The following is a 25008-nucleotide window of genomic DNA, read 5'->3' as shown; positions in this document are numbered from 1 at the left end:
GTCAAACCGGCATTTTGAGACATTTACCAATCGGAGCTTTGATATTTCAGTCAGTTACATCATGAAACCATTTTGTTCTAATTTAATATGAACCGTGACGACGCCCTGAAGCCTGTTGCAGCCACTTCCTGCGCAGTTATCTGAAAACAAAATGAATACATATTACACCGACGCCACGCATTGAATATCGGTTGCCATTTGGATTAAAATCTTCATATTGTTTAGTTATGAATAGAAGAAAACGGACTAAAAGCATATCATGAATGCAGTTATATGGAACGGGAACAGTACAGCGCTACCCAAAGCAGATCAGCCAGGCAACCTGGGCCTATTTGAGACCTCCATGTAAATTCTGTGTCAACACCCGAATATTATTAATCAGATAAACTTGCTCGACACAAGCCTGATTTGACATCTCAAGATGCCATTAAAAAAAAACAGCAATTAATAGCTTCCAAACTATTTGAACCAAAAAAAAAAGCCCCAATTTGAATTTAAGGTTTCGAGACGGGCCTGTAATCCCAATCCTGTGGATCCCACCAAGTCAGCTCAGCTCCAGTCCTTTAACGAGGCTCCACCTTGAGCAACAAACCCCGACGTAAAATCGGAACAAATCCACTTTTCAATTTAAGGAAACCAAAAGGGCAACGAAAGTCAATCACCAGCTAAATGAGACGAATGAGAAACTGCGTGCGGCTCTACTCTGTACCGAACTAGTGAGCGTCTCCGTGGGACCCCCGTCGGGCTAACACAGAACAGACCGCTCCATTCGTTCACCAAACCGTCGAGAGAGCTCTATTCTGATCCTGTTGTCTTTTTTTTTACCTTTTGCAAGTCAACAAGGTAAATTCCAATTTCTATTTGCCTTTCGCAGAATATTTTTTTTTGCCAACTGTTCAGAACCGAACTATACAATTTAAGGCATGTTGAACAGAGAATTAAAGCAAAACTCACTATAAGAAAAGAAAATCAATGCAAACTTTTAACATTTACAAACTCAGCGTTTAAACATTTATGCTTGTGTGTGTGTGTCTTTGTGTGTCCTGTTGCTTTTGCTGTACGCGTGCATGTAGCGTCTCCGAGTCCTTTTGGACTCGAGGACCTATGTGACATGGTACAATGCGTTTTTTGGCTATGTTTCAGTCTTATTTATACAATTATTTCAGTTCATCCAGTTCCGTAATTTGCAGGAATTCCTGGGGGGGGGGGGGGGGGCTTCAATGTAATCCAGCCACATGTGCCGAAACCCCAAACCCAGCTCTCTCAAGTGTCTGGCGTCTTGGATGGCCGTTCGAGAGCTCCAGGCCAAAGTGGGCGATTACATCTGGGCGTATCCTCCACGGTCGACCCCAAATCTAACGTTCCCAACACAGGCGTGATCCCCGGTCAACGAACCGGTAACTTCATCTGGTGACTGTCCAACTGATAATGCCAGCGACCTGCCCGGTCCAACGTCAAGGCAGAAACGTTTCAGTAAAAAATAAAAGGGGTGGGGGGGGGGGTATGTTAAGGATGAACTGGTTGGGGGGGGGGGGGGTTGGCTGTAGATTAAATCCTCCTTGTAGAGGGGCAGCACATAAAGCACAGCCAAAAACTCCTGTGGGAAGACAAAGTGCACAAGAAGACCACGGTCAGCCAGGTGCCTCGACATGCATCGGAAAGGAAACGGAAACCAAACGCAGCTCAATCTCACCGACGCCACGGACTCCGGCTCCCGTTCGCCGTCAGCCGGGAGACGAAGGGAAGCAGCAGTTCTTCAAACCGGCGGCCTCTCTCTCGCTGCGCGTTGATCTGCTTTGATCCGCTTTGATCAGCCAGCTATGGAGCCACATGTCCAACATGTCCCCATCAGTCCCCCCCCCCCCCCGATGAATTTCGAGGTTGCTCACAGTGAGTCTAGAACTATATTCAAAGAGATTGGTTTTCCTTAAAGAACATCACTCCATATAATCAATGTCTCATGAATTTTCCTTCATCCATTTCCATCTTTGAAAGGTCATAAAAAAATATGGTTATATACAGGAGGTGGGAGAAGACGTGCTTCTCGAGTCTCTTATTTCAGTTTGGGGAATATTATTTTATTCCTCCTGTTGCAATTGTGCTCCCATCCCCCCAAAAAACGGTACCTCACAGCTTGAATGAATAAAAGTGCATAGGTGAGTTGGTGTGAGGGTGAAGACGCGTCACCCCTCTCTGTTCCCTCTGGGGTCTGCAGCCCCCATCCTCGAGTTCCACGGTTGATCAAGCCTCAGGATGCACAAAACGCCCCCCCACCCCTTAAGAGGATCTTGTCCGTGTTGTTGTGGTGCCTCCATCAAATCAACACCACTCCATGTCCATATGGCAGAAGCGCACTTGCAAACCCCCACCTGTGTGGGATGCGGGAACAAAAAACAAAACAAAAGCCACAGATAGTCCATGTGGTTTGTAAACAACCGGAGCTCCAGTATGGAATAGAGTCTCGTCTTTTAACTCCTAGTCACTATTTGTACGACCAGAATTGTAGAGGCAGTGTGTTCAACTGTATCCCATCCAGAGTTCTTGTCTTCTCTACTGTGAAAATAAAAAATACAAAAAATGTCCTCAAGTCCTAAAACTCTTTGAAGCTTTCTTGTATTTTGTTTCAGTTTTTTTGAAATCTTCTGAGGAAAAGAAAAAAAAAAAAAAAAAAAAAAAGAGAACGTCTGGTATCAATCAGCAAGGGTTTCTTGTCATTTTTTTTTTTTTTGGAATACATTCAATATTTTCTTAAGAAAGAAATAATACACACTTCACATGGTGATGAAACAAAATAAGAAAAAAAGAAACAAAAAATTAAGGAAAAGATAAAACACACAACAGAAATAGCAGCCCAAGTGCTCATTATCTTAGTCCAAATACTTTTTAAACTTTGTATATAATGTATATATTCATATATATTTGTCATAAAAAAAAGAAAACTTGTCATTATCAAATTGCAAACGACGAATAGGTAACACAATATGCTCACATCGTGCACCGTTCTGTGCACGCGCACGTTAAGATGCTGTATTTTTTGTTTTTCGGCGCCAGAAACTCGACACCTCTCATTCACAAGTTCGAGCTGACGAAAGGCAATGTGATCCACACCCAAGGAGAACAGACTGGACTCGCCTTCCCCGCGGATCACCCCCCCCCCCCCCCCCCACTAAACTCTACTAGAAATATTTCGGATATAAACTGACATACTTTACATACGCTGTGCTGAGCACCGACACGTCACACTCGCTCTCAAAAAAGAGTTAATGTCTCAATGGCCACGCACCCTATTCCAAGTTCTTAGGCACAAATGTGCATTCATACACATACAGAAAAAGCACATGTATTCAAAATGAGTACCTGTAGTCCTAACTCATTTCTATGAACAGTAAATAACCACACACACACACACACACAGTCTCATTCTGATGCAGACACAGTAATGTCCCTCATGGTTCACACTGTCCGCTGGTCCTTGCAGGCCGAGAGACAGCGTCCCTGTGTGGAGAAAGCCAAGGGATACAAACTAGTGGCGGTCATCAAAAAAACAAAAAAAAAAAGCTAACATTCGACAAATGTAAGCATCGATTCCGTCTGGGGATGAAGAGCTGGTGAGAGAAAGGATCTGTTGTGCAATTTGGCCTCTCTCTCTCGTTCATTCGCTCAAAAACACAGACGAGCATTCACGACACGAGAACAGCAAAATTAAACGTTTGAACTTGTATAAAAAAAAAACCAAACAAAGACAAAAAAAAATGGCCTCGTTTCATACATCACGGTAAGCAACAAAAGAAAGGAAATCAACGTTGTGCAGACGCGTATATTACTGACACAAACGAACCGTCGCACACATCCACACAAAAAAAAATAGTCACTTCTAGAACTAAACACCATTTGTTGAATTTTTTGTTGTTTTTGTCAAATTTTTTTAGGCAAGTGCAAATCTTCAAGTTTTTTTTTATTATCCATTTTCAATAGCTTTACTTTTTATATAAATGTAAAAAAAAAAAAAAAAAACTAGCAAAACGAGAAATATCAACAGTGTTTGTCTTTCGAGAAGGGATTTGCTCTCCGATAAGGGTTCAACTAAAGGTCCCCCTGACTTTGAACACCTAACGGCCCGACCATTCACTCCGCTGACTTCTTCACCAGCCCCCCCCCCCCCATTCCAGTTCCAATGCACACACACACACACACAGTAATCTGTGTGTATACACTACCGTGTTTGTGCACCGATTCCGTACAAACACACACAAACATACACAAAAAAAATATTCAAATCCCATCTCAATAAAGTGCATTAGTTCAGTATAAGGTGCTTAATCTTTTGAGTGCCAGAGGATACCCATCTCTTTATCTACCCCCCCCCCCCCCCCCTGCTCATATGATAAACTGGTGCAGCAGGAATCCCTTCTTTTCTTGCAAGAGGAGAAATTGGGAGGCGTAGATCCAGGTGCCTCCACAATGCTCCTTCCCCCTTATGCTTGCTCCCTTTCTACCCCCCCCCGCCCCCCCGGTTCCCCCAGCAGTGCACATTCGTCATCAGGTTTGTCTGATTAAAAGACAGAAGGCCTCAGGTAGCTATTGCTGCGCTGCGTCACATCAGTAATCCTCCACCATCTCCATCTCATTCAGGCTCAGACACTCGCCCGCATTGTGGAATGAGTACCCTGTAGGGTGGGGGGGGGGGGTGGGGGGCAACAAATAAAAAAGAGACAGGAGAGGAAGATCAGAGGGCAGAAAGAAAAGCTCATCTTCAGTATTAGACAAAGGCACAAGCCGACGATGATTCAGAGTTGGGAAGGAGAAACGCTCACCATAAACATAATATTTGCATTAGCTTATGTACTGATATATAAATAAAAGCATGAGGTCAGGGGTCACATCGAGGTAAAGTAGTAGCATGTGTAGCTTCAAACAGGATGTCACCTGCAGCAGGGTTCTGTGATTTTTTTTTTTAGACGAACGCCACCTTTAATTTAATATCCGTCTGGACTACGATCACATTTGCATGGCCACCAGTTGACAGCAACTTTATACACTAAACCAGTGGTCCCCAACCACCGGTCCGTGAGGCATCTGTTACCGGACCGCACAGGAAGAATCACTAATTTATTCCATTTCCGTTGTATCGATTATTAACGTCTAAAAAGGTGTTTTATTTTGAAAAACGCAACATTCGCTTGTGAATTTTCTTGGTCGTAAAGAAAACAGCCGGAAACTCCCGAAAATTAAGTAAAAACAAATGTCTTTGGAGAACAGTCCAACTGAGGAGGAAGAATAAAAGACAAACCAGGAGTCAAACTTATCACTCGGGTTTATCTCCTGCTGCCTGGCTTCACTAACGAGGCAATGAAGGGCTCAAACCTGCTTCGATTAAAAGACAAGAATGCGGGATTTATGAAACAAAAAAACGTGCCCATGAAGGACAGAAGCGATTATTGAGACCACAACTAATGGTGAGTAGATGTTGGTGTAATACTTGTTTAATACTTATTGCAAGTGCATAAGATAAACTTTATTGGTTACATTCCTCTTTTAATTTAATTACCCCCCAGTCCAGCAGGAGAAAGGTTGGGGACCGCCGCACGAAACAACTCACGGGGTAAACAAATAAACATCAGACCGCCCGACACCCACATCCGACACAGACATCCGACGCAAGACGCCGCTCAAGAAGATTCTGCCGTTGCCTCAGAAAGCTGCATTACCTCGAGCGCCGAGGTCAAAGTGCGTCGGTGCCGTTTCTGTAACACACTGACCTAAGATGCTGGGGTCAGCGTGCAGCATCATGGGCGGTTTCTTCTTCATCTTCCCCGCCTGGTTGTCGTAGAGTCCGGCCTTGCCCAGGTGGCTGACCTGAAACATGGACTGCAGGGCGCTTGGAGTCATACCTCGCATCGAGTCCTGGAACGGGGGGGGGGGGGCGGGATCATCAGAAACGGTTCGAGACGATATCGGCGCTTCCATCAGCTATGAGGAAACGGGCTTTTTCTCCAATAACCCCGATGCTAACACATTTCAGTCGTACAGCCACAACAGCAGCGCTGGTTTGAAACCCCATCATGCTTGGTTGCACCGTAGCGCGGCACATCTCTATTTACCTGCAGAGGGAAGTTCATGTTCAGTCCAGCCACTTCCTTTGATAACTGAAACAGAGAGCGATTAGCGGCTGCTTTAGCCTGTTATCCGCTTAAAGCTAAACATGTTAGCAGGCCTCCGTTCAACAGGAGACGTCAAACTACAAGCAGAGCAAGTCGTAGTTTTCCTTTGCCGTTTCCCCACACGAGGAACTTGAAATGTCCCCCCCCCCCCCCCCCCCACACACCGACCTGTTGCTGTTGTCTCTGTTGGTTAGCTTTCTGTTTGGCACGGCGCTCCAGAAATTGTTTGGCGAACTCTTTGGCTTCCACGGTGTCCCCGAGGTAGGACCGGATGAAGTCCAGCACCAGGTAGGGAGACTCCACCTCCTTTAAATACGCCACAATAGTGGCGACTGAGAAAACAAGACGCAAGATTCACCGATTAGCGCGGCAGAAAGACGGATCCAGGCGCGTACGTTTCGGGCGGATCCCTAAAGGACGGCCACGACCTCCAGAGGACCTTCATACCGTCCACGGAGGAGGAGGAGTTGTTGGCAGAGGTGTTGAGCGCGTGCAGCATCTGTTCACACCAGGTGGTGAAGCCGTCCTGGGGCTTCATGCCCTGCAGCAGCTTCAGCAGCTTCTCCTCTTCCTCGGTGCGCTTGCGACGCATCATGTACTGATCGCTGCAGAGGTCACGCAGGGGTCAAAGCGACGCACACCGACTCCACAAACAAAACACCGCAGTCGATACTAGAGAGGCCACTCTGGGATTGGCTCGTTGATCCCCGGTGGGGGGGGGGGGCGTACCTGAGGGAGGGGCTGCTGCGGCTGTTCTTCAAGCCCATGTTATTGTTGCTGTTGCCACGCAGGCCGGCCTGGCTCTTCACAGCGTCGTCCCACATGCCCATGCTGCCCGACGAGCCCCCGCCGCCCTTCCCCTCCATGCCTCCATGTCCGCCCCACATGCCGACACCGTCCCCCCACTGCCCTCCCATCGAAGAGCTCCCCATCGACATCCCGGAGTGCTGGAAACAAAGCGAAACGATGAACGGTTCTCGCCACAGCGCGCCCTCAGACTCCGGCGCGGCGGCGGCGGGAAACGGAACGGAGCGGAACTCACGCGGTCTCGCTGCTGCTGCGCTCGCTGCTGCTTCAGGAGCCGCTCGGCTTCCTGCATTTCCAACAAAGTCAGAGAGGGGGGCTTTCCTGCCTTGGAGAGCCCAGAGGAAGAGGCCCCGCTCCAGCCTGAGCCGCCGGCTCCGGGGCCCTGCTGCTGGGGGGCCTGCTGCAGCAACTTGATGATCAGGTCCTGCTGCTGGCGACACTTCGGGGAAGACGAGACGAGGTCAGCGCGTTACAATCAAAGCATCATAATTCAGAAGTTGAACTCGCGTCGACTGAAAAATAAAGAACTGCACCTGCAAGAGTTAAAAGTCTTTGTTTGAACAAAGAGGAGTTCCCAATATCTGGCGCGCACGTCAACAGAGGCTAGGACAATGCTAAATGACTTCCTTCCTTCATCGCACCTGCTTGCGTCTGAAAAGCTCCTCCTCCTCCCTCCTCTTCTGCTCCTCCTGCAGCCGCCTCTTCTCCTCTCTCCTCTTGCGCTGCTCCTCCTCCTCCCGCTTCGCCCTGAGTTCAGCGTCTCGCCTCTCTTGCTGGAGCTGAAGGGAACGCAACGGCAGCCGGGTAGAATGAAGCAGAGAACGATCCCCCCCCCCCCCCCATTAACGGCGCCAGAGGCCTTCAACCCACCTTTTGTTGAAGCTGTTCTAGAGTTGGACCCTGAGTAGAGGGATTGATTGTTATATCCCAAAGACTGGCTTCACCGCCTGCACGGGAACGAAAGCGGGTTGTTGAGCAGCCGGTAAACAGTCGGGCGCCGCCGGCGCTCGTGTCCCTGAACGCACCTTGCGGCTGTGAAGCTGAGGTATGCATGTCCCACATGGACCCTGCGTCTGGCACCGACAGGGACCGGTTCATCGACGGCATCATGCCCTGCTCGCTGCACCGGTTAATGAGCTGGAATAGCTGCTGCTGCTGGAGCTGCTGATAGAGAGCCGCCGCCGCCGCCGCCGCCAGCTCCTGCTGCTTTTTCAAACGCTCCTGGTCCAGGTTTCCCTGTAAGGCCGGGGGAGTGGGGGGGGGTGGGGGCAACCAGTCAATACGACAAACCCTCCAAACGCAGGGTTTCATTCAAGCCCCAGGAGGAATAGAATAGAATATTATCTTTAAATATGATAAGCAATCCATCTCTGGAACGTTATATTACATCATCAAGCACTGGGCAGAAATCTGCTAAAATAATTTAAATGTTTCATGCAAAGGCAGCTCGACTATGGTCACACACATTCCTGTACAATAACACAATAACAAGTTTTGCATCATAAAATCAAGCATTACAATCCATCAAAATGTTAAGTTGAATTAATTACTGCTTTTTTACCGTGCCCTGTCTATCAATCTTTCCTCTCCTCTGCATCCTCCCTTCCCCATCCTCTATGTCGGCTGAGCTCTGACTCACAGTCCCTGCGGGCCCCCGGGCGGGCTGCGGGCGCTGCGCTGGTGGTGGCTGTCTCACCAGCAGGGGCGGCGGGGAGGGCCCCGGGGCGAAGGGCACGCGCCCCCACATCTTGATGACGTCCCCCAGGGGCTGGAAGCCCTCGTCGCAGCCCCGCTTCACCAGCAGGGTCATGGTGAAGTAGCCGGCCTGGAACCACTCGCACATTTCCACCGTGGTGAACGGGCCTGGCGTTTGGGCACGAAAAGCACTCCTTAGACTTCCCGCGGTAACATTCACAGATGGAACACGCCACGGGGGGCCCGCGTGGGAGTACCCTGGATCTCTGCCTGCGGGTCCTTGTAGAACCACTTCATGGCCGCCTCGTGTGACAGAGGCAGAGCGGCGGCCGTGTTCCTGCTCTCCTGCTGCTGCTGCAGAGCCTGGGTGAAACACTCCTCCTCCAAAGACGTGTCTTGCAGGGACGCCACCATCTTCTCGGCCTCCTGGACGGAGGGAGAGGCGCCGTTCGTGTGATTCCCGCTACGATTAGGTGCCGCTTCATTTACGACCCCCCCGCCTCCCTCCCCCCCGCCGTTCCTACCTGCTGCAGGTGCTTCATGCCCTCATCGTCCTCTGCGTCTCCTCCAGGGGGAGGGACGTGAGGTGCAGCAGAGGAAGGGGGTGGGGGGGGCAGGCGAGAGGAGGTGCTGGCCTTGGAGGGCGCTGCCGGAACGACATCTAACAGACACAACAAATATTTAAGGCACCGGACCCATCGGTGTGTCGGCGGCGGCGGCACCGACGTTCCCTTGAGCACACAAACAGAGCAGGAACACTTTGCACCTTCGCTGGGGGTGCGGCTGTGGCCGTCCACAGGCGGGCCGCCGCCGCCGCCGGTCCGAGACTCCAGGAAGGGGGGGCTGCGCTGGGCTGGAGGAGAGGCAGATTTTGCTTCACCATTGGCGACAGCGGAGGCAGATTCTTTGCTCTCTGGAAGAGGCAGACGGGAAGGAGACGATGAGCGAGCGGGAAAACTGAACCGGACAGTTACAAACGTTTGGGATGGAAAAGAGCAACATAAAAAAATCTGTGCGGATCTTTGACCCATCTTTACACGAGCATCTTTTTCTCTGGGTGCCCCCCCCTCCCCCCCCTTTATAGCTGTGGTACAATCTCACAACCGAGTTAAATATTTATTTGTGGAATTCCACAGCTTTCCTCGTCTATCGTCGCCCGTCCCAACTTAGAATGACAAATCCAGAATGAGCACATACTTATAAAAATAAATAAAATAAAATGAATCAATGACATAAGTTTCTGGTTAACAGCTCTCACCCTTCTCTTTTTCTCCTTCAGGACTGCTCCTCTCGTTGTCAGCAAGGCTCTCCTCCTCTTCTTCCTCTTCTATCCCTTTGAACTCAAACTCTTCCTCCAGGATTGTCTCCTTGCCGCCCTTCTGATAGAAGACGGCGTGTAAGAAATGCCGTGAAGCCGAACTATAACACGACACAGTATTTCACAACTTAAAGAATCAATTCTTTTAACTCTTTCAGCGCCAGCCATCTCCAGCTCAGCTACATGCTGAGCGCCGCCAGTTCCCGCGCGTTTATCCCGATAATCCAAGCCCCACAGAATATTCTTTACTATGACTATGCAAACAACCGAAATGAAAGATTAAAGCATCTTCTTTCACGAGAAAAACAAAGTGTGTTCCTACACATTTCAACGTCATCTCTAGACGTGAATGGCTAACCCCTGTTGTTAATGCACCTTCATGGGCATGAAAGCACCAGAGGAGTCAAAGGTGCCCATCTCCCCATCCTCCTCGTCTGTACACCACTCCGGCAGCCCGTCCCTGTCGTCTTCCAGCCCGTCGCTGCCCGCGCGCCGGCGGCCGCTGCCGCCGTGGCCGTCAGAGTCCCGGAAGTCAAAGTCAAACTTCCTCCGACGCCCCTCGCCCGGGACGGCATGGTCCCGCCAGCCTGCCGAGCGAGGACCGCCGTCTGCCACAGGAACAGACCGCCATCAGAGAGGAAGCAAATCGAGTAGGTCACCGGTAAAAAAATGAAATGGTGCAGAAAACAAGGACCGGCCTGTTTTAGCCCACAGCCCGTCAGCGATAGATTCCCTGCACAGACACCAGATGTCACTAAACACACTTCAAAGTCACGGAATGAGGGTTAACCAGTAAGCCACCAGCTTTGACTCGGGCCGTTTTAACATCACCGAAAGTTTAACGGCTTCTGAAACATTTCCAGCTCGAACTTAAACGAACTTTCATATCTGCCCTTTAAGGTTCATTAATAAAACCCGCAAAGTATCTCATAGAGAAACTTTACAAGGTCCGGCGATCAGGAAGCTGATGTGTCTGAAAAAAAAAAAGAATGTTTAATACCAACACTAAGCTGGTTGGACTGCTGTAAGATAAGAATATGCAATCAGCTTGTTGATTGAGTAAATAAAAAGCGTAGGCAAGTTCTAATGAATGCCACTCAATGTTGATGCAATTGTTATTTGTTTTTTATTATTTGGAAATGAATTTGCAAATTTCTATTCACGTTAAGAATTTAAGGTGAATCAATGCTTGCCTCGTCGCAGTATAAACATCGGACGCGACTTCGGGGCTAAACTAATCTGAGGTCGACAAAGTCATCTCGGGTTCTACAAAAGAACTTCATCCTCCACACCAAGTGGCTGCACTAAACCACAAATACTTGGAGCTTTCTTACCGTCCCTGCGGGGTCCGGAGATTCTCCAGCTGGTGCCCGACTCCACCTCGTCCTCCTCCTGCTCCTCCCGGAGGGAACGCCAGTTATCGCTGTCGGCCCTCGTGAACTCCTTCCTCCCTGAACCTCCGGGACCAGCGGCCTCTTCAAAGCCGGGGCGCACAACCTCCCGCCGGAGCGGCTTCTCAAAGCGGCGCTCGCCCCTGAGGACAGGACGAATACAGAGAAACTCGAGAGAGGATCTGGAGAGGCGTGTGCTGCGTTGGGGGCCACGCATCAATCTACCCCTCTGACGAGGTACAGGTTCCGGCGCTATGCAGTGGGAATGCAGCGTTGGCTGACTTCCTGTCTTGAGTGTGCTTGGCTTTTTCTTACCGGTCATCCCAGCTCTGGCTCCGGTGAATCTCTCGGCCACTGCGGCCAAAACCCACCTCCGCGTCTTCAATACTTCTTTGGTAGAATCCACCTTCACCACGACCTCGGCCTGGCGAAGCACACAGACGTGGGTTTTATCTTATCGTTTTTTTATATATACATAAGCTCATAATAATTCAACATTCATTAAACAATGTCAATTCTTCCAAGTTGTTTCCTTGACCGGCCAGAACAGGACGGCGACTCGTGTTTACACTGGCCTTTCATCAGTGCAGAACGCGGCGTGTACACAAGGCGGGTTCATCAGCCCCGGTCTCCAACGGGTGCGGCTGGACAAAAGGGGCAGCCATTCAGGCAAGCCAAGAGGAAGTGTGCTGCACCAAGATGGTGGGAGAAACGGGGAAGTAAGCACTTCAGCGGCTGGCTGAAATAAACGCCGTTACTTTCCCTGGATGACGAGCCATCGGAGCTCCAGCCGGTGGTTCTGAGCAGCTTTTCTGTTGCTGTTGGACTCGTTGTGGATTTATTGAGAGAGCAGTTCGGGTTGAATCAATACTTGCTGCTGCTTTTTCCCTTTTAAAATGGATCCGAGAGGAATATATATATATATATCTATAGCTTTTACCTCGACAGCCTCGTGTTGTTCCGCGACCTCGGACCACACCGGCCGGGGCAGCCCCGCCCATTCCTTTTCCCATGAGCCTCAGCACAGCCACGCTGTTCACAGACATGGAGAAATTTCTCTGCCGCGGAGAGAGAACGGAAAGGAAAAGATGGAGGAATGAGCGACCACGGGCAAACCCGTCACCGGAAAGAACAGCTCACTTTGGCAGTGAGGTCACATGGCGAGATGAAAGAGTTCAACATTTGCAGGTATTAAACGCAGGAGATCCGAGACCGACCTGCTCCTCCTCAGTGAGCGGCACCAGCGCCAGCGGCTGCATGGGCTCATCTTGCAGAATAGCAGCAAACTCCTTATCCTGCATGTCCTCTGGGACCTAAAGGAACAACAACGTGGGCCGTCACAGGACAGAACAACTGGCCAATGACTGGCTGCCATTTTATGATCGCATTGCATCATGTTTAGAATTAAAACGTTCACATTCTGGCATCCATGTTGTCATTGAGAGAGACTTTTGACAGCTTTCCCACTGACCTTGTTGTCTTTGATATAAAGTGCTAACATCTCCTCTCGGCCGTAGCGGTACTCGGCCAGCTTGTACTTTGGCATGGCAGGGGAAGGAGGGGGGGACGTCACACTTCCCCCACTGGACAGTGCACGGAGCCTACGTGAGGATTGAGGAGAGAATACATCCATCATGAACACTTTGGGGTTTTTTTAGGGAGCGACCGATTAGTTTTTTTTATGGCCGATAACCGATAGTTGGAGCAGATATTTATAAATATTGGCATCGAAATTTAGAATAACACGAACTCGAACGAAAAAGTAAACAGAAATAACTTTGTAGTTAAACAACCATTAATGCGCTCCAGCAGATCCCCAAACTACGGCCCGGCCCCCTGAGCAATACCAGAGACCAAAAAATAATAATAATAATACAGATTTTTATTTTTCTTCTTTCCATACAACATGTGTAGCCGGTGTGGGATCAATAATGGTGTGGGGTGCAATGAATTTGATCTTTTGTTTCCTAAAAAATAATATTGATCGCGTAGAATATATGAAGAAAAACATCCTTCCTTTCGTTTGGGACAATTTTAATGATGGTCACATACGACCAGAAAGGTAATGTTCCATGGACGTTCTTTCTGTGACAAACCCGTTAAGGGTTATTTAGTTACTATTTATTTTATTAATAGTGTTATTATTTATTTCCTGACTTTTTTTCTGTGAATAAAGAGTTATTTGTTGGCTGTCTGGAAAACAATAAATGTTTAGGCACCCCTGCGATCGTCACGCGTTTCCTGTACAAACTGACCCCGGCCCTCCATCAGAGAAGGGAAAGGTTATGTGGCCCTCAAAGGAAAAGGTTTGGGGACTCCTGTCCGACAGTTTCCCTCAGACAGACGATGCTTTGCTGTCAGATGCCAATATTCGTCAAAATGGCGAATATCGGACGTTTATCGGTCAATCCCTACGTCTTTAATGTCATAAAATACATAAATCACTTATAAGTAGACTGAAACAGGAAGGCAAAACATGGTCTGGTCTTATTCTTAAGGCACAGATATGGAAATTCACATCAAATCGTAGTTGATTTAATAATTCATAGACGCTTTTCTCCCAATACTTTTTAAACATCCCTCCCGGCACAAAAACAAAACAAACCTGATAAATAAGAGGAATGAGCTGTCCAGTACATGTGGAGAATCATTTGTAAGCTTTAGCAGCCTCCTACACATGACCACCCCCCCCCCCCCCCCCGAATGCACTTGACTCAACACAGACAATATACATTACACTGCCAATCTCAAGATTTCATTTCACAAAGCGATTACGAGCAGGCCAGATTCCAAGGAACTGCCGTTTCACAATTGCTCCATTCACATGCCTCCACAAAGTGCCTTTGACTCACATCCAAACCATATGCATGTCTGAGAGGTGCAGAGGTGGGCGCTGAGTGGAAGAAGCAAAGGACAGTCGGTAGAACGAGGCAAATCAAAGGGTAAAAATCAGTCGAGCAGGGATTAATATGCACAACAAGAGGCGCTGAGGAAACGTGCCAGTGGGCGGGGACATCAGAACTCGGAACACTTCAGCCTTACTAAAATGAGGACTTCCCTGCTAAGAGGACGACGCATGCAACCTAAGAGACGCTTGAAAAATATCTTAAATCATTTTATCCTCTTTGAGTCTCACGGCTTGAAACACAAGCTGCAGGATTTGCGCTATGAATTCCACAACAGCGACTAATAGCATAGCCGGCGCTACTGCCAACAAAACCTCAAGACAGTCGCAATTATTTTGTGACACTAACCGGCATTAAAAGGACTTGTAAACACACAAAGCCAGACAGATGGATGTGGCGAGCGCATGAAATGGAAGCCACTTGGCCATATTAAAGTGGGGAAGGATTAGAGTGGGCGAAACGGTCCACGGAGGAGGGAAGCAGTTGCAGATGTGCCCAGAGAGAGAAAGTCCACGAGGCTCACGCTGCACCAAGAACGCAAACAGTAGTCACATTCAAGACGAGTTCTATCAAAACAAAGACGACGCCTCCCGTGAACACGCACCGAAGAGGAAGATGAGAGACAAAAAAAATACAAATAAACACCTTCAGGTAAAGAATAATTGCTCTATTGATCGTTCATTCCATTCAAGCTACTCTTCTCTATTAAAAACCTTGCAAGAGAGAGACGGGGTGGAGGATCTTTTACCATTCTGGGCCGAAGTTGAGTGTCTCAGCAGTCATATTCCTCACTTCCACACTGAGTATCTGAAGAAGAAGAAAAAAAACAATTCTGGTGAGAAAGAACACACACTATCCAAGATCATACACGTGAAAAGGAGGTAAATGTGGCCCAGACGTACCCTGACCAGGTGGTCGGAGCAGGCTGGACTAGGCGGGACTCGGCTGGACCAGGCTAGAGCTGGCGTACTTTAGTTAGGCTTAGGTGACTAGAAGGCTGAGTGGTGTTTAGGCTGTGGTCACAGAGCTCCCCAAACACACAACGAGAATAGCTGCCAGTTTTCGGTGCTTGAGGAATACCAGGTTATCAGGTCCCAACTAGATAAGGAAGGGGGCTTTGACGATCGTTTGGAGATTGGAAGCTCCTGCTACTCACAGCCAAAAAAAAAAAAAAAAAGTTATCGAACATAAGAAACAAAAAAGAACCTTAGAACTTAACAATGGAAAAATAAAACACTCTTGTTTCCTTGTAGTTTTTTTTTTTTTTTTTACAGCAGTTAGATCTCACATTAAAGTTAAAATAGGAACTGATTCATCAAAAAAGGTAACGCAGAAACAAAACAGCCAACACAACGAAACAGGCTGCTGGAACAGCTGCCAAGAGCAGATGCGACTGGCACTGCCCTCCTTTCTCTCTCCGCTCCCCCTCTCTGTGCCTGATTCTCTTGCTCCAACTGAAATGTGGGTTGACGGAGACCCTCCAGGTAACTCCTATTTCCCTGTCCTCCTCCCCTTTCACCACTGCAAACAGAACAAGAGAAGGGAAGGATATTAGATATGGAAATGTTATTAATTAGCTCCTGGTGAAACACAATTCACAGTCTGCTGAGAGGAAAGGGAGCGTATATGTGATTTTTTTTAAATTGTGCAAACGTGACAAAAGAAATTCACAGCATGCCTCGGACTCAATGAAAGGCAACGGCCCAAATCGGTCAATTCCAGCAGAGATTAAAAAGAATAAAGAAACACTGCACTTTCCTACACAATAACTTATTTCATATTTGCTCAACTATGACCGACGAATGCTCTTACATAGTTAGCATGTGTCTATATATCGGGGGCCGGCAACCCAAGACTATTAAGAGGAAAAAAAACATGTTGTATTTTATTATATTCAACACCTCACAAGAAATGGAGCAGACTAAATGTTTCTAAATACTAATGGCGACCCTTCACAGGACAAGCCGAAAGCACAGCAGTAGCATAAGGAACTATTTTAGATTTATTGATGTGTCAATAATACATTTTGAGAGGGTCCCACACAGTGATTACATGAATCTATGACTAAAATCTCTCCACTATTTAAGTGAAGAGAATAACATTTTCATTCATAAATACAAGCAGTTCTCGGAGCTTGCATTTTCTTACATAAAACATGTCTTTTTATCGCGTGTGATTTGCTGCCGCATCAACACGTTAATGCCGTAGTAACTCTGGGTGGGCAGGTGAGGGGAAGAGTCTGACCTTCTCCTGGTTTCTTCTATTTCTGTGCATCTCACACTAAACTGTAGCAAAATCAAACAATAAAATGAACAATGCCATCTCAGGTGGGGTCGAGTCCAGACTTTGACCAGAAAATGGATTACACAAATATCCTGTTTTATTTTTCAATATTTAGAACTACAGTAGTAGATTTATTCTACATTACGTCTACAAGTCAACGCACATCCTTGCAGCTGCTTTATAGAAGCTCCAAACACGGAAAAGCAAGCCGAAAACCATTTTTCAATTGAATCAGTTTCCCATTTATAGAGTTAGATTGGCAATCACGTTTGCCAATGGGCTCAAAATAAGAGAAATTACACTCCTGCATCCAATTAAAGCTTTATCTCACATAATATCTAAGGTCAACGTTCTAAAAGTGCAATATATTCTCGAGAAACAAACGCGTTTGCCGACATCAGAGAGCAACAGGAACAATCCCCGCATTACATTTCAGCAATTGTGTCAGCACTGCCAATATGAAGACGTGAAGTTGCCCCCCAAAAAATTGACTTCTCTCGATTACTGATGACAAAGGCAATAAAGCAATTCATTCCGTGGATTCCATTTGTTGCTTTACACGTGCACGTTGCAGTTACTTTCAAGTTTAAAGACAGCTAAATGAGGAAAATCCCGAAACATTGGGGATTTATTCGATCTGAATAGTTTCAAAACGAGCACTTTAGAACGTGGCGGGACGAGCTGCAGCGACGCAGACCGTAAGGCTACCACGGAGCTAGCATTCAAACAACACACAAATGCATTTCAACCCAAACAGCACGAATTGTTTTTATTTTTTTTCACCGTTTGTGGTAAAATAGCAGAAACATATCAACAAAATAGCTGCAGCTGCCATTAGTTTCAGTTTCCGTCTGTGGTTATGGGCTACGGTGCTAGCGTGTAACCTTCAGTTCGCTTTATCAGCTAACCGCGGCGTAAATAGGAATGAACGGATTGTTACAAAAAAATATCAATAAACGATAACAATGGCTTGCTTTTAAGTTATATGCATGATTTAGCTTGTCTGCTAATAAGCTAGCATGAGGTACGCGCTAATCGTTAAGGCCTTCGGTTCAAATGGCACTAGATGTGATGGCGGAGGGGGGCGGAGTGTTGCGATCAGACGCGCAGGCCTGACGGCCACCTCTGCCGATGATATGCTAATGCTAATGCTAATGCTAAAGCGATGTAAACAAAACGCATACAGTGAAGATTTAGCCGTGAAATCACTTCAATCGAATGCCCTTCCCCCACGACGCAAAGTCAAAGCAAATCGAACAGCAAGCTCGCCGTTAGCTTGCTAGCTAATGTTAGCCAGCTAGCTAGATAGCTAGCTAGCTCGAAGACAAGCTGCAAAAGGGGAACCATTAGCTTACCTTCGCTGTCTCCAGCTACCCGACTGGTCGCCTGCACGACGCGCCTACAGCCAATATGTCGTCAGCATCGGTGTCTCCAAACGACGTAAACGAATTCCTTCGACGAAATCGTCCTTTCAGAAAGTCGCGCTCTGTAGTTTGTTATTTTTTTTCCCCCCCCTCTCCTCCGACGGTCGCAGTTGCGTATCAGTATGTGTGTCTGCTGGCTCCCAGTCGCTGCTCTTGTTGTTTGTGTTTCGGAAACATGGCCGTCCGGCTGTGATACCACGTGACTCGACATTGACAAGCTGCGAGCCAATGCCGGAGCGGAGGGGAGGGGACACGCCCCTGCCGACCAGCCTGGGGGGGGGGGGGGGGGGGGGGGGGGGCACTGATGCTAAAAAGTATTAAGTAAAGTGTTAATACTTGATCAAATCCCGGGTTCAGATATATTATAGTAATGTTATTAGCTGCAATGCAACTTTAAAATATAGTATAACATCCTAACATTACCATTAATGCAAGTGCTCTTACCTCTAATAATAGTAATCGTGATAATGACGTGTGAATGTATGTATTATAATCAGGTTGGGGTTGTAGTTGTTTAATTGACCGGTAGGTGGCAACAAAGCCTCGACGTGTATTAGATTTGTGAATAATTTGATTAAACACATTTTACAAGGAAGAAAAACAGGAACAATATTTCCAAGGACTTTACAATATTACAAAATTCCAATTCGAATTAATTTTATTTGAATGTGCAAATAAGTATAATTAATTGAAAGATTTGAAATTACCGATAAGTTTACAGCAGTTACCCATTTTACCCAAAATGCAGCCAAATACTCAGATAATTTGAGTTTTTAGTTTTCTTCGAATTATATTTTTTAATGAAAATAATCAGTATGTAGAAAGCCGGGAGGAAGTATTGGATACAAATACATAAACACAATTGTATTTCCTTATTGCCTTTGGTCAGATACATTCAGTAGGGGTGTGTGAATTTGTGGCAACGTTATGTGTGATGATACATCTTCTTTGCACCTCTGTTCTGTCCTCCCTCCTGATGGCACCCCCTCTAATGGGCGCCAGCGTGCCAAACAGCTTCAAAGGCTGCAGCCTTTTTATTTTTCCACATGCAGACACCGCCTGCGGGGATGAAGGGAAGCATCCTCAGGAGGATCTGCCAGACATATGCAGACAAACTGCGCTACGCCACGTCTTATGACAGCCGTCGCCGCCCCCCCCCCCCTCTACTCAGAATACATCTTTAAGAAGTCTGATGGGAAGAGGAGGATGCATGAGCCTCAGGTAGAGAGAGCAGCACTGACATAGTGGGTATACATTTATATATATATATCATACACGAGATCTAATCAGCCTGAATGTTATAGGGCTCATGGAAAATGCAGTATTGTGATGAAATAATGACACAGACTTGAGCAAAGTTGGGGGGGGGGGGTCATATCGAAGGAATCTTCAAAAGATCTGGAGTCAAACAATCAGACTTTTCCTGCCCTATGTGGTACAGAAGATGTAAAGTTTGCTCGTCAGTTTTCGTTGCCCGAATCTGAAGTTGCCTACATTTCAGAGACACTGCGGTTATTTATTTATTTAAATTTTATTTTTCAATGCTTACACTTTGTATTTTTTGTAGATACTGCAACCTGACGTTGTGCAGCAGCATTTCTATTCGCTGCAGTAATAATAATAACAACTCGACATATCTGACTGAGGGTTAGGGCTCGAACCCTCTCTGGATGTCCCACGGACGCATGAACCACAGGGAAAGGAAACAAACATTCGTGATTTAAACAAGTACAATGAAATTACTTTTCTGCTTATTTCAGGCGTCCTGCGCAAAAGCTTGACTCCACACAGAGACGGTGCGTCCTTGTCTTTGTCCTTTGTCCAGAACCTTCAGGTATTTGCAGACGACTGCGTCCCGCCGGCACCGAGTGCAACGCAGCAGGTTGTATTTTTGACGTGAGGGAGCCGTGTGACATTTCTGCTGAGCTAAATCTAGTCCGATAAATAAATAAATAAATAAAAATAAACAGGAATCATATTGCATCTTGTTGTCTTCCCAGATCTGACATTGGAATCATTTTATGTTCTTCCCCTCTTATCTCACAACTAAAACAATTTGTCCCTCAACTAGATATTTTCATGGAAGTTTGCAGGTTTGTAATTCGATAGTTCAAAAAAAGTCTGGAACAGTAAAAGGGAGAAAACCAAAAACAGCAGGGGCCGTCTGACAATGATTTCCCGGCGGTGCCGGTTCCGGAAAGCACATCTCACTGTGTCGGAAGCTTCCAACCTTCCGCCTGGAAGCGGGTCCGTCGCTTCCCGACAGTTTGAGGCAGACACAGGTTATAGAACGAGGACTGATCCAGAGAGGACACTTTCCTCCACGCCACCCAGCCCTGCCTCTGCAGCTCGGCCTTCTCCAGCTGGCCCCCCCAGTAGTGAGGGTCCAGCACCAGCAGGTAGCTGCCCTGGCCCCCAGTGCACACCCCCAACACCCCCTTAGAGGCATTATCCCGGTCCCCTCCCATCATGACCGGGGAGCCCCGCGTCTCGAAGTGCCGGTGCAGCTCTTCTTCTGCGACGTCCTCCAGCTCGCCGCCCCCGCCCCTGACGTGCACCAACTTACAGGGGACGCCGTAGAAGAAGTCGAGAACTACGGAGGCCTCGAAGGTTCCGATCCACTCCCTGGAGGGCGAGAACGAGCTCGGCTTGTCGCCCACGGCGACCAAAGCGCGCTGGATGTCCGGGAGGCTCGGCGGAGGTCTGCGCTGGTCCGGGTCCTGGTCCCTCAGCGGGAGCCAGGACGCCATCGTCTGGACGGTGCGGTAGCCGCACCCCCAGCCGCGGTCGTCCTGTCCGTCACAGCCGTAATGGAAGTAGAGACAGTCCCCGGTGACCAGAGAGCATTTCACGGGATCGGCGATGGGACGAGGAAGACCGACGTGGACGTTTTTCGATAAAGTCGCGACCGTCTCCGTAATCCTTCCCCCGTCGGAACCGCTTCCTCCCCAGTCGATTTCCGGATTCTCCGCCGCCGCAATCGTTTTATCCATTTTGTTTTTACTCGTCTTTACCAAGAAGACGCGTCTGCGTCACATTAAATGAAGCAAATCCACCTTCAAAAGGGACATCCGGGCTATTTAGGGCTAGCTCGCCGACGTGGCAGCCGCAACAACCGCCCCCTCAGCTCACTTGGACGAAGACTTCCGTTCCGCCGTAACATCGTTCCTACCCGTGATGACGATGCCTTCACGGGCTGTCCGTCTGTTTCCCTCTGGGTATCGTTCTTACTCCTAATAATACGGTAATGAGAGGCATAGATATTCCAAAATAATATCTTAATTAATTATAGCATAGCTGTATTAAAATAGCTGCTGATACTTCACAGCCTGAACGAATCTTATCTTTTATAATTACATTTACGACGTTTTAATCAGTCCTGAAGGCAGCATGCCTTTTTATTTGGTAGACTAATCTTAACGCACCTGTCTGCAATAAGGGATTAATAACTCGCAATCTTGATTTTCCTCTGAAATGACGCCATTCGGTTCTTTCATCGCGTTATTGTTTTATTTGTCCGGCGTTTCTTTGGCTGAAAAGAGCGTTGAAATAATTTGCGGAGAGCTCAAAATGAGGCTGACAATAAAACGTCGGTTTTTCGAGGAGATGAATATTCCGTTCACACCGGAGCATGTTCGACTTGGGAGCTTTTTAACGGGGCGGCGGCCCTGCGAGCCGCAGGGACCGATGTCCGCCTCTGAGGTGGTCATCAGTGCAGGGCTGAAGGAATGTGGGACCGAGTCCAGCGTAAGAGAAAAGAGTCGCTGAGAGGATGACACAGAAATGTTCTCATCATGTTTCATGTGTCGACATGAATGTAAACTCGAGAAAGCACTCTGAGAGCGCAGACCTCCGCCAAGCAGCTCATTCTCCTCCTAATTGGATTCGCACCGTCCACACGGTGATCTGGATCATCACCATCAAACGTTTCTAAATTGTTAAATTGCATATTGTGATAACTAAGTTTTGGGGAGCGAATTGAATTCATGTTTTACGAGATCTGTTGTCTTTTTTTTTTAAAAAGCCTCAAATACAAGTAAATGAGAAAATCCGAATTTCAGTTTTTTTATCTGTATTTTTTTTTAGATGTATCCGGATTGCTCTCAAAATTTAATCGGATCTAAATTAGATTAAGATTTTTTTTTTTCCCATAAAGATCCATCCAGCAGTTTTTCAGTAATCCTGCTAACAAACAAACGCCGTTAAGAGCCTAACCTCATTATTCACTACGTCATTCATTATAATGAAGTCGTGTAGAGCAAAACAAATACCAGCATTGTTGAGTTACCGCCATGTTTAACATCGCTTTCATCGGTGGCTTCTTTTCTTTGTTTTCCTGGACTGTTTTCCAGGTCGTCGGCGACTGGCTTGTGTATTCCAACCTCCTCGTACTGTTTCCTGCTGCGATTCCAGTCTCCACTGGAAATATGCTAAGAAGAGGCTCAGCGGCGGTCATACCTGTTGAGTGCTATTATAAGAGGTCGGAGGTCACTCTGCGGTGTAAATCGCTGCGTGTGGCTTCCCACACACACTAGATGAGATACTAAGAACATACATTTATGTTTAATGGTCATGCAATTAATGCGTGGATGCATAGGAGGAGTCTTTTTGCACCGAGGTCCACAAGCTGAACTCGTTTATCTTGGGTGTAAATGAAAGAAACAGGAAGTGGATGTTAAATTCTAACTTTTTTTGTATCAGATCTTGGGTTGGTTCAGGTTTTATATTAAGAAAATCAAGGGTTGGTTTAAGCTGCCTGTCCCGAATGTTTGTGCGAGCGCAGAATGCAGACCGTGATGGGGCAACCCTTAACCCCAACCTGGCAGCCCATGACGTCCACCCTGAGTGTGTTTGGCCGACTGCACTTCTCTCTGCGAGTCATGGGAGGTGAAAACGCTTCTTTCATTCAACCAGTCTGTGTTTGTCTGATATGTGGCAATATTTTGTCCATCTTGAATCCACAAACTGCCAATTGAAGCGAACCGTTTGCGTTCCGATGCAGACGGCTGCTCCTCTCTGCGTAGTTCCTGGACCTATCAGCAGGGGGAAGCGGTGTTCCTGGAAGCCAGCGTGGACGCTCCTCTGCACCTCCCTCTTCTTCTGTACGTTGACTCCTGTGTTGCTACGCTGACCTCTGACCCACGCTCCTTGCCAAGCTACAAGTTTGTCACGAAGCATGGGTAAATCTGTCCTAAAAAATAATAATAATCGAACACATTTATTTTTTTGAGCTTCAACCTTGATGAAAGGGAAGCTGCGTTGGACACATCAAGTCTTTATCATATGCAGTTCATGGACTCATTCAAGCGTGTGTTGCAGATGTCTTCTGGACAGCGTATGGCCAGGATCCTCATCTAAATTCCTCCCCAGGGTGGGAGATAACCGACTATGCTTCAGCATGCAAGCCTTCCACTTTAACCGCGCCCATGGGGAACAGGTAGCCGCGTTTAAGAGGACGGACGGGGCCATTGTCTTCTGATTGATATTTAATTGATAGAAGGGTTTTTTTAGTACAACTTGGGGCATAAAGAATTGCGATAATCCAACCGAGTAAAACGGAGTTGTTGCTGGATTATCTGGGATTTGGTATTTAAAATAAATTAACAGTAGATTTCAAGTGAAGCGCTCGGACTTCGCTCTTTGCTCTGAAAACATGTCAGAGCACAGGAAATGGAACTTCAGTCGCTATTTGTGATATTGAAGTAAGAGACGGGTGGAAAAGCAAGTTTGTGTAAACTTTATAAATGAAGTTTACGTTAAAAAAAAAAAACCTAAAACATTTGTCAAATGTAAAATGCATGGTAGCTTTTAGTTTTTTTCCCCATAAGTCATTTTTGTGTGCAGCATCTATTTGCACCTTGATCAAATGCACTCTATTGCTTTGATCCTTTTTGTTCTAGGTGTTCATCAGTTGCCACCTGAAGGCCACTCCAAAAGGAAAGGCACGCCACCACCTCCACAAAGCCTGCTACTTCAATAGGAGCACATTCAGGTCAGGCTTCTAACCTGATGGCTCATGACCTGGAGCCTGTAGTATAAAGCAGGTGAGGGGAGATACCTCTCCGGGGTATCTTTCAGACACCTAACGATGGTAATCAACGCTGTCTACCCGTAGTTTCAAGATGTAGAAGTTCTCAAATGAGAAGCGGACAAGAATCCAGCCGCAATGTGAAGGATTAAAATGTAATTCAAGGAAAAAGCAACACAGTCTCTGCAGCGAAGTGCAGAAAGTCGCTCTGGCAGAGAAAGCTGACTGCGTAAACGTGTAAATTCCTATTCTTGAAATCTCCCATCTCCATCATTAGGGGATGAGTCGACCGTAATTAAATTGGTGCGTCGCTTATATCTAATTGTGTGGCGTGTATTACAATTATACGATCACATTGTACAAGTATAAGCCCGATCAGTAGGATCACGGGCGATGCCAGTTTCCAAGAGAACCGCTACAGACCAGGTTTAGCCGTTCGGCATGAGTTACCACGACGACGTATCCCGTTAAGAAGTGAACCACAGTCGTCGTACCGAAACACCCAGAATATACGGGACTGATCTTGCAGGAGAGGTGGCGTTCTGCCGTCCCATATGACATCCACTTTGGTAAACTGCAGCAGCGGTTGTTTATCCGGCTGCTTTTTTTTGTTGTTGTCATTAAGCTGGAACGCCGTGGAGGGAGACGCTGGTCTGTGCGAGTGCTGCAACTCTGACGACTGTTTTAGCCGACCCGAAAACGTCCGACACACACCTCAACCACAAGCAGGTTCGGCTGTTCTTTAGGACATTGTGAAAGTTGTGCCGAATGCAGCGCATGAATGCATTTAAATTACCATTAAAAAGAACGTCTCCGATGTCACATTAAATAGAGTCACTGCCAGTCGTGTGTGCTTTTTCACAGATGACCAACGTGAGACAGTCGCCATCGCTGGGCCGCTTCACATGCTGCCACATGCCCATTGGACAGGCCATCAGTCATGGAAGGACTTTCAACGTTATTAGGTCGTTATATATCAATAAATCATTCAGCAC

The 25008-nt window shown here is 47.2% G+C and overlaps 3 protein-coding genes across 3 annotated transcripts; 1 reads left to right on the top strand and 2 right to left on the bottom strand.

The window, feature by feature from the left end:
- Positions 1–4537: 4537 nt before the first annotated feature.
- On the bottom strand, positions 4538–15061 carry gigyf1a (GRB10 interacting GYF protein 1a). The gene is made up of 22 exons (XM_068755667.1): positions 15027–15061; positions 12844–12973; positions 12590–12685; positions 12313–12430; positions 11688–11796; positions 11316–11515; positions 10357–10589; positions 9922–10042; positions 9430–9576; positions 9188–9324; positions 8921–9089; positions 8530–8831; positions 7994–8204; positions 7839–7915; positions 7610–7747; positions 7204–7407; positions 6891–7108; positions 6609–6766; positions 6330–6493; positions 6102–6146; positions 5760–5904; positions 4538–4667 (listed from the first exon to the last, which is right to left on the bottom strand). Exons 1-22 carry the CDS (start codon positions 15059–15061, stop codon positions 4600–4602), a joined length of 3225 nt encoding a protein of 1074 aa, XP_068611768.1. The 3' UTR covers positions 4538–4599.
- Positions 15062–19445: 4384 nt separating this feature from the next.
- Positions 19446–21145, bottom strand: ufsp1 (UFM1-specific peptidase 1). The gene has a single exon (XM_068755893.1). It carries the CDS (start codon positions 20976–20978, stop codon positions 20193–20195), a length of 786 nt encoding a protein of 261 aa, XP_068611994.1. The 5' UTR covers positions 20979–21145; the 3' UTR covers positions 19446–20192.
- A 410-nt stretch (positions 21146–21555) lies between these two features.
- LOC137911513 (zona pellucida sperm-binding protein 3-like) lies at positions 21556–25008 on the top strand. Its single transcript, XM_068755891.1, has 8 exons — positions 21556–21732; positions 22338–22465; positions 22769–22872; positions 22988–23165; positions 23305–23422; positions 23886–23977; positions 24639–24742; positions 24878–25008. The coding sequence occupies exons 1-8, from the start codon at positions 21556–21558 to the stop codon at positions 24976–24978; spliced, it is 1002 nt and encodes a 333-aa protein (XP_068611992.1). The 3' UTR covers positions 24979–25008.

This window comes from Brachionichthys hirsutus, chromosome 23, assembly GCF_040956055.1.
Source record: "Brachionichthys hirsutus isolate HB-005 chromosome 23, CSIRO-AGI_Bhir_v1, whole genome shotgun sequence".
NCBI classification, from domain to species: Eukaryota; Metazoa; Chordata; class Actinopteri; order Lophiiformes; family Brachionichthyidae; genus Brachionichthys; species Brachionichthys hirsutus.
The sequence above is the reverse complement of the archived record's forward strand: the minus strand, read 5'-3'. Positions and strand labels throughout refer to the sequence as shown.

What these genes read in the sequence shown, in the direction of transcription:
- ufsp1 (XM_068755893.1), bottom strand. Translation starts at nt 20,978, where the DNA reads ATGGATAAAACGATTGCGGCGGCGGAGAATCCGGAAATCGACTGGGGA.
- gigyf1a (XM_068755667.1), bottom strand. Translation starts at nt 15,061, where the DNA reads ATGACTGCTGAGACACTCAACTTCGGCCCAGAATG. An exon ending in TTTATATCAAAGACAACAAG is followed by an intron (nt 12,686 to 12,843) that starts GTCAGTGGGAAA and finishes TTGTTCCTTTAG; the next exon opens with GTCCCAGAGGACATGCAGGA. An exon ending in AACAACACGAGGCTGTCGAG is followed by an intron (nt 11,797 to 12,312) that starts GTAAAAGCTATA and finishes GTGCTTCGCCAG; the next exon opens with GCCGAGGTCGTGGTGAAGGT.
- LOC137911513 (XM_068755891.1), top strand. Translation starts at nt 21,556, where the DNA reads ATGAGGCTGACAATAAAACGTCGGTTTTTCGAGGAGATGAATATTCCG. An exon ending in GTTGAGTGCTATTATAAGAG is followed by an intron (nt 22,466 to 22,768) that starts GTCGGAGGTCAC and finishes GTGCGAGCGCAG; the next exon opens with AATGCAGACCGTGATGGGGC. An exon ending in AAGTTTGTCACGAAGCATGG is followed by an intron (nt 23,166 to 23,304) that starts GTAAATCTGTCC and finishes CGTGTGTTGCAG; the next exon opens with ATGTCTTCTGGACAGCGTAT.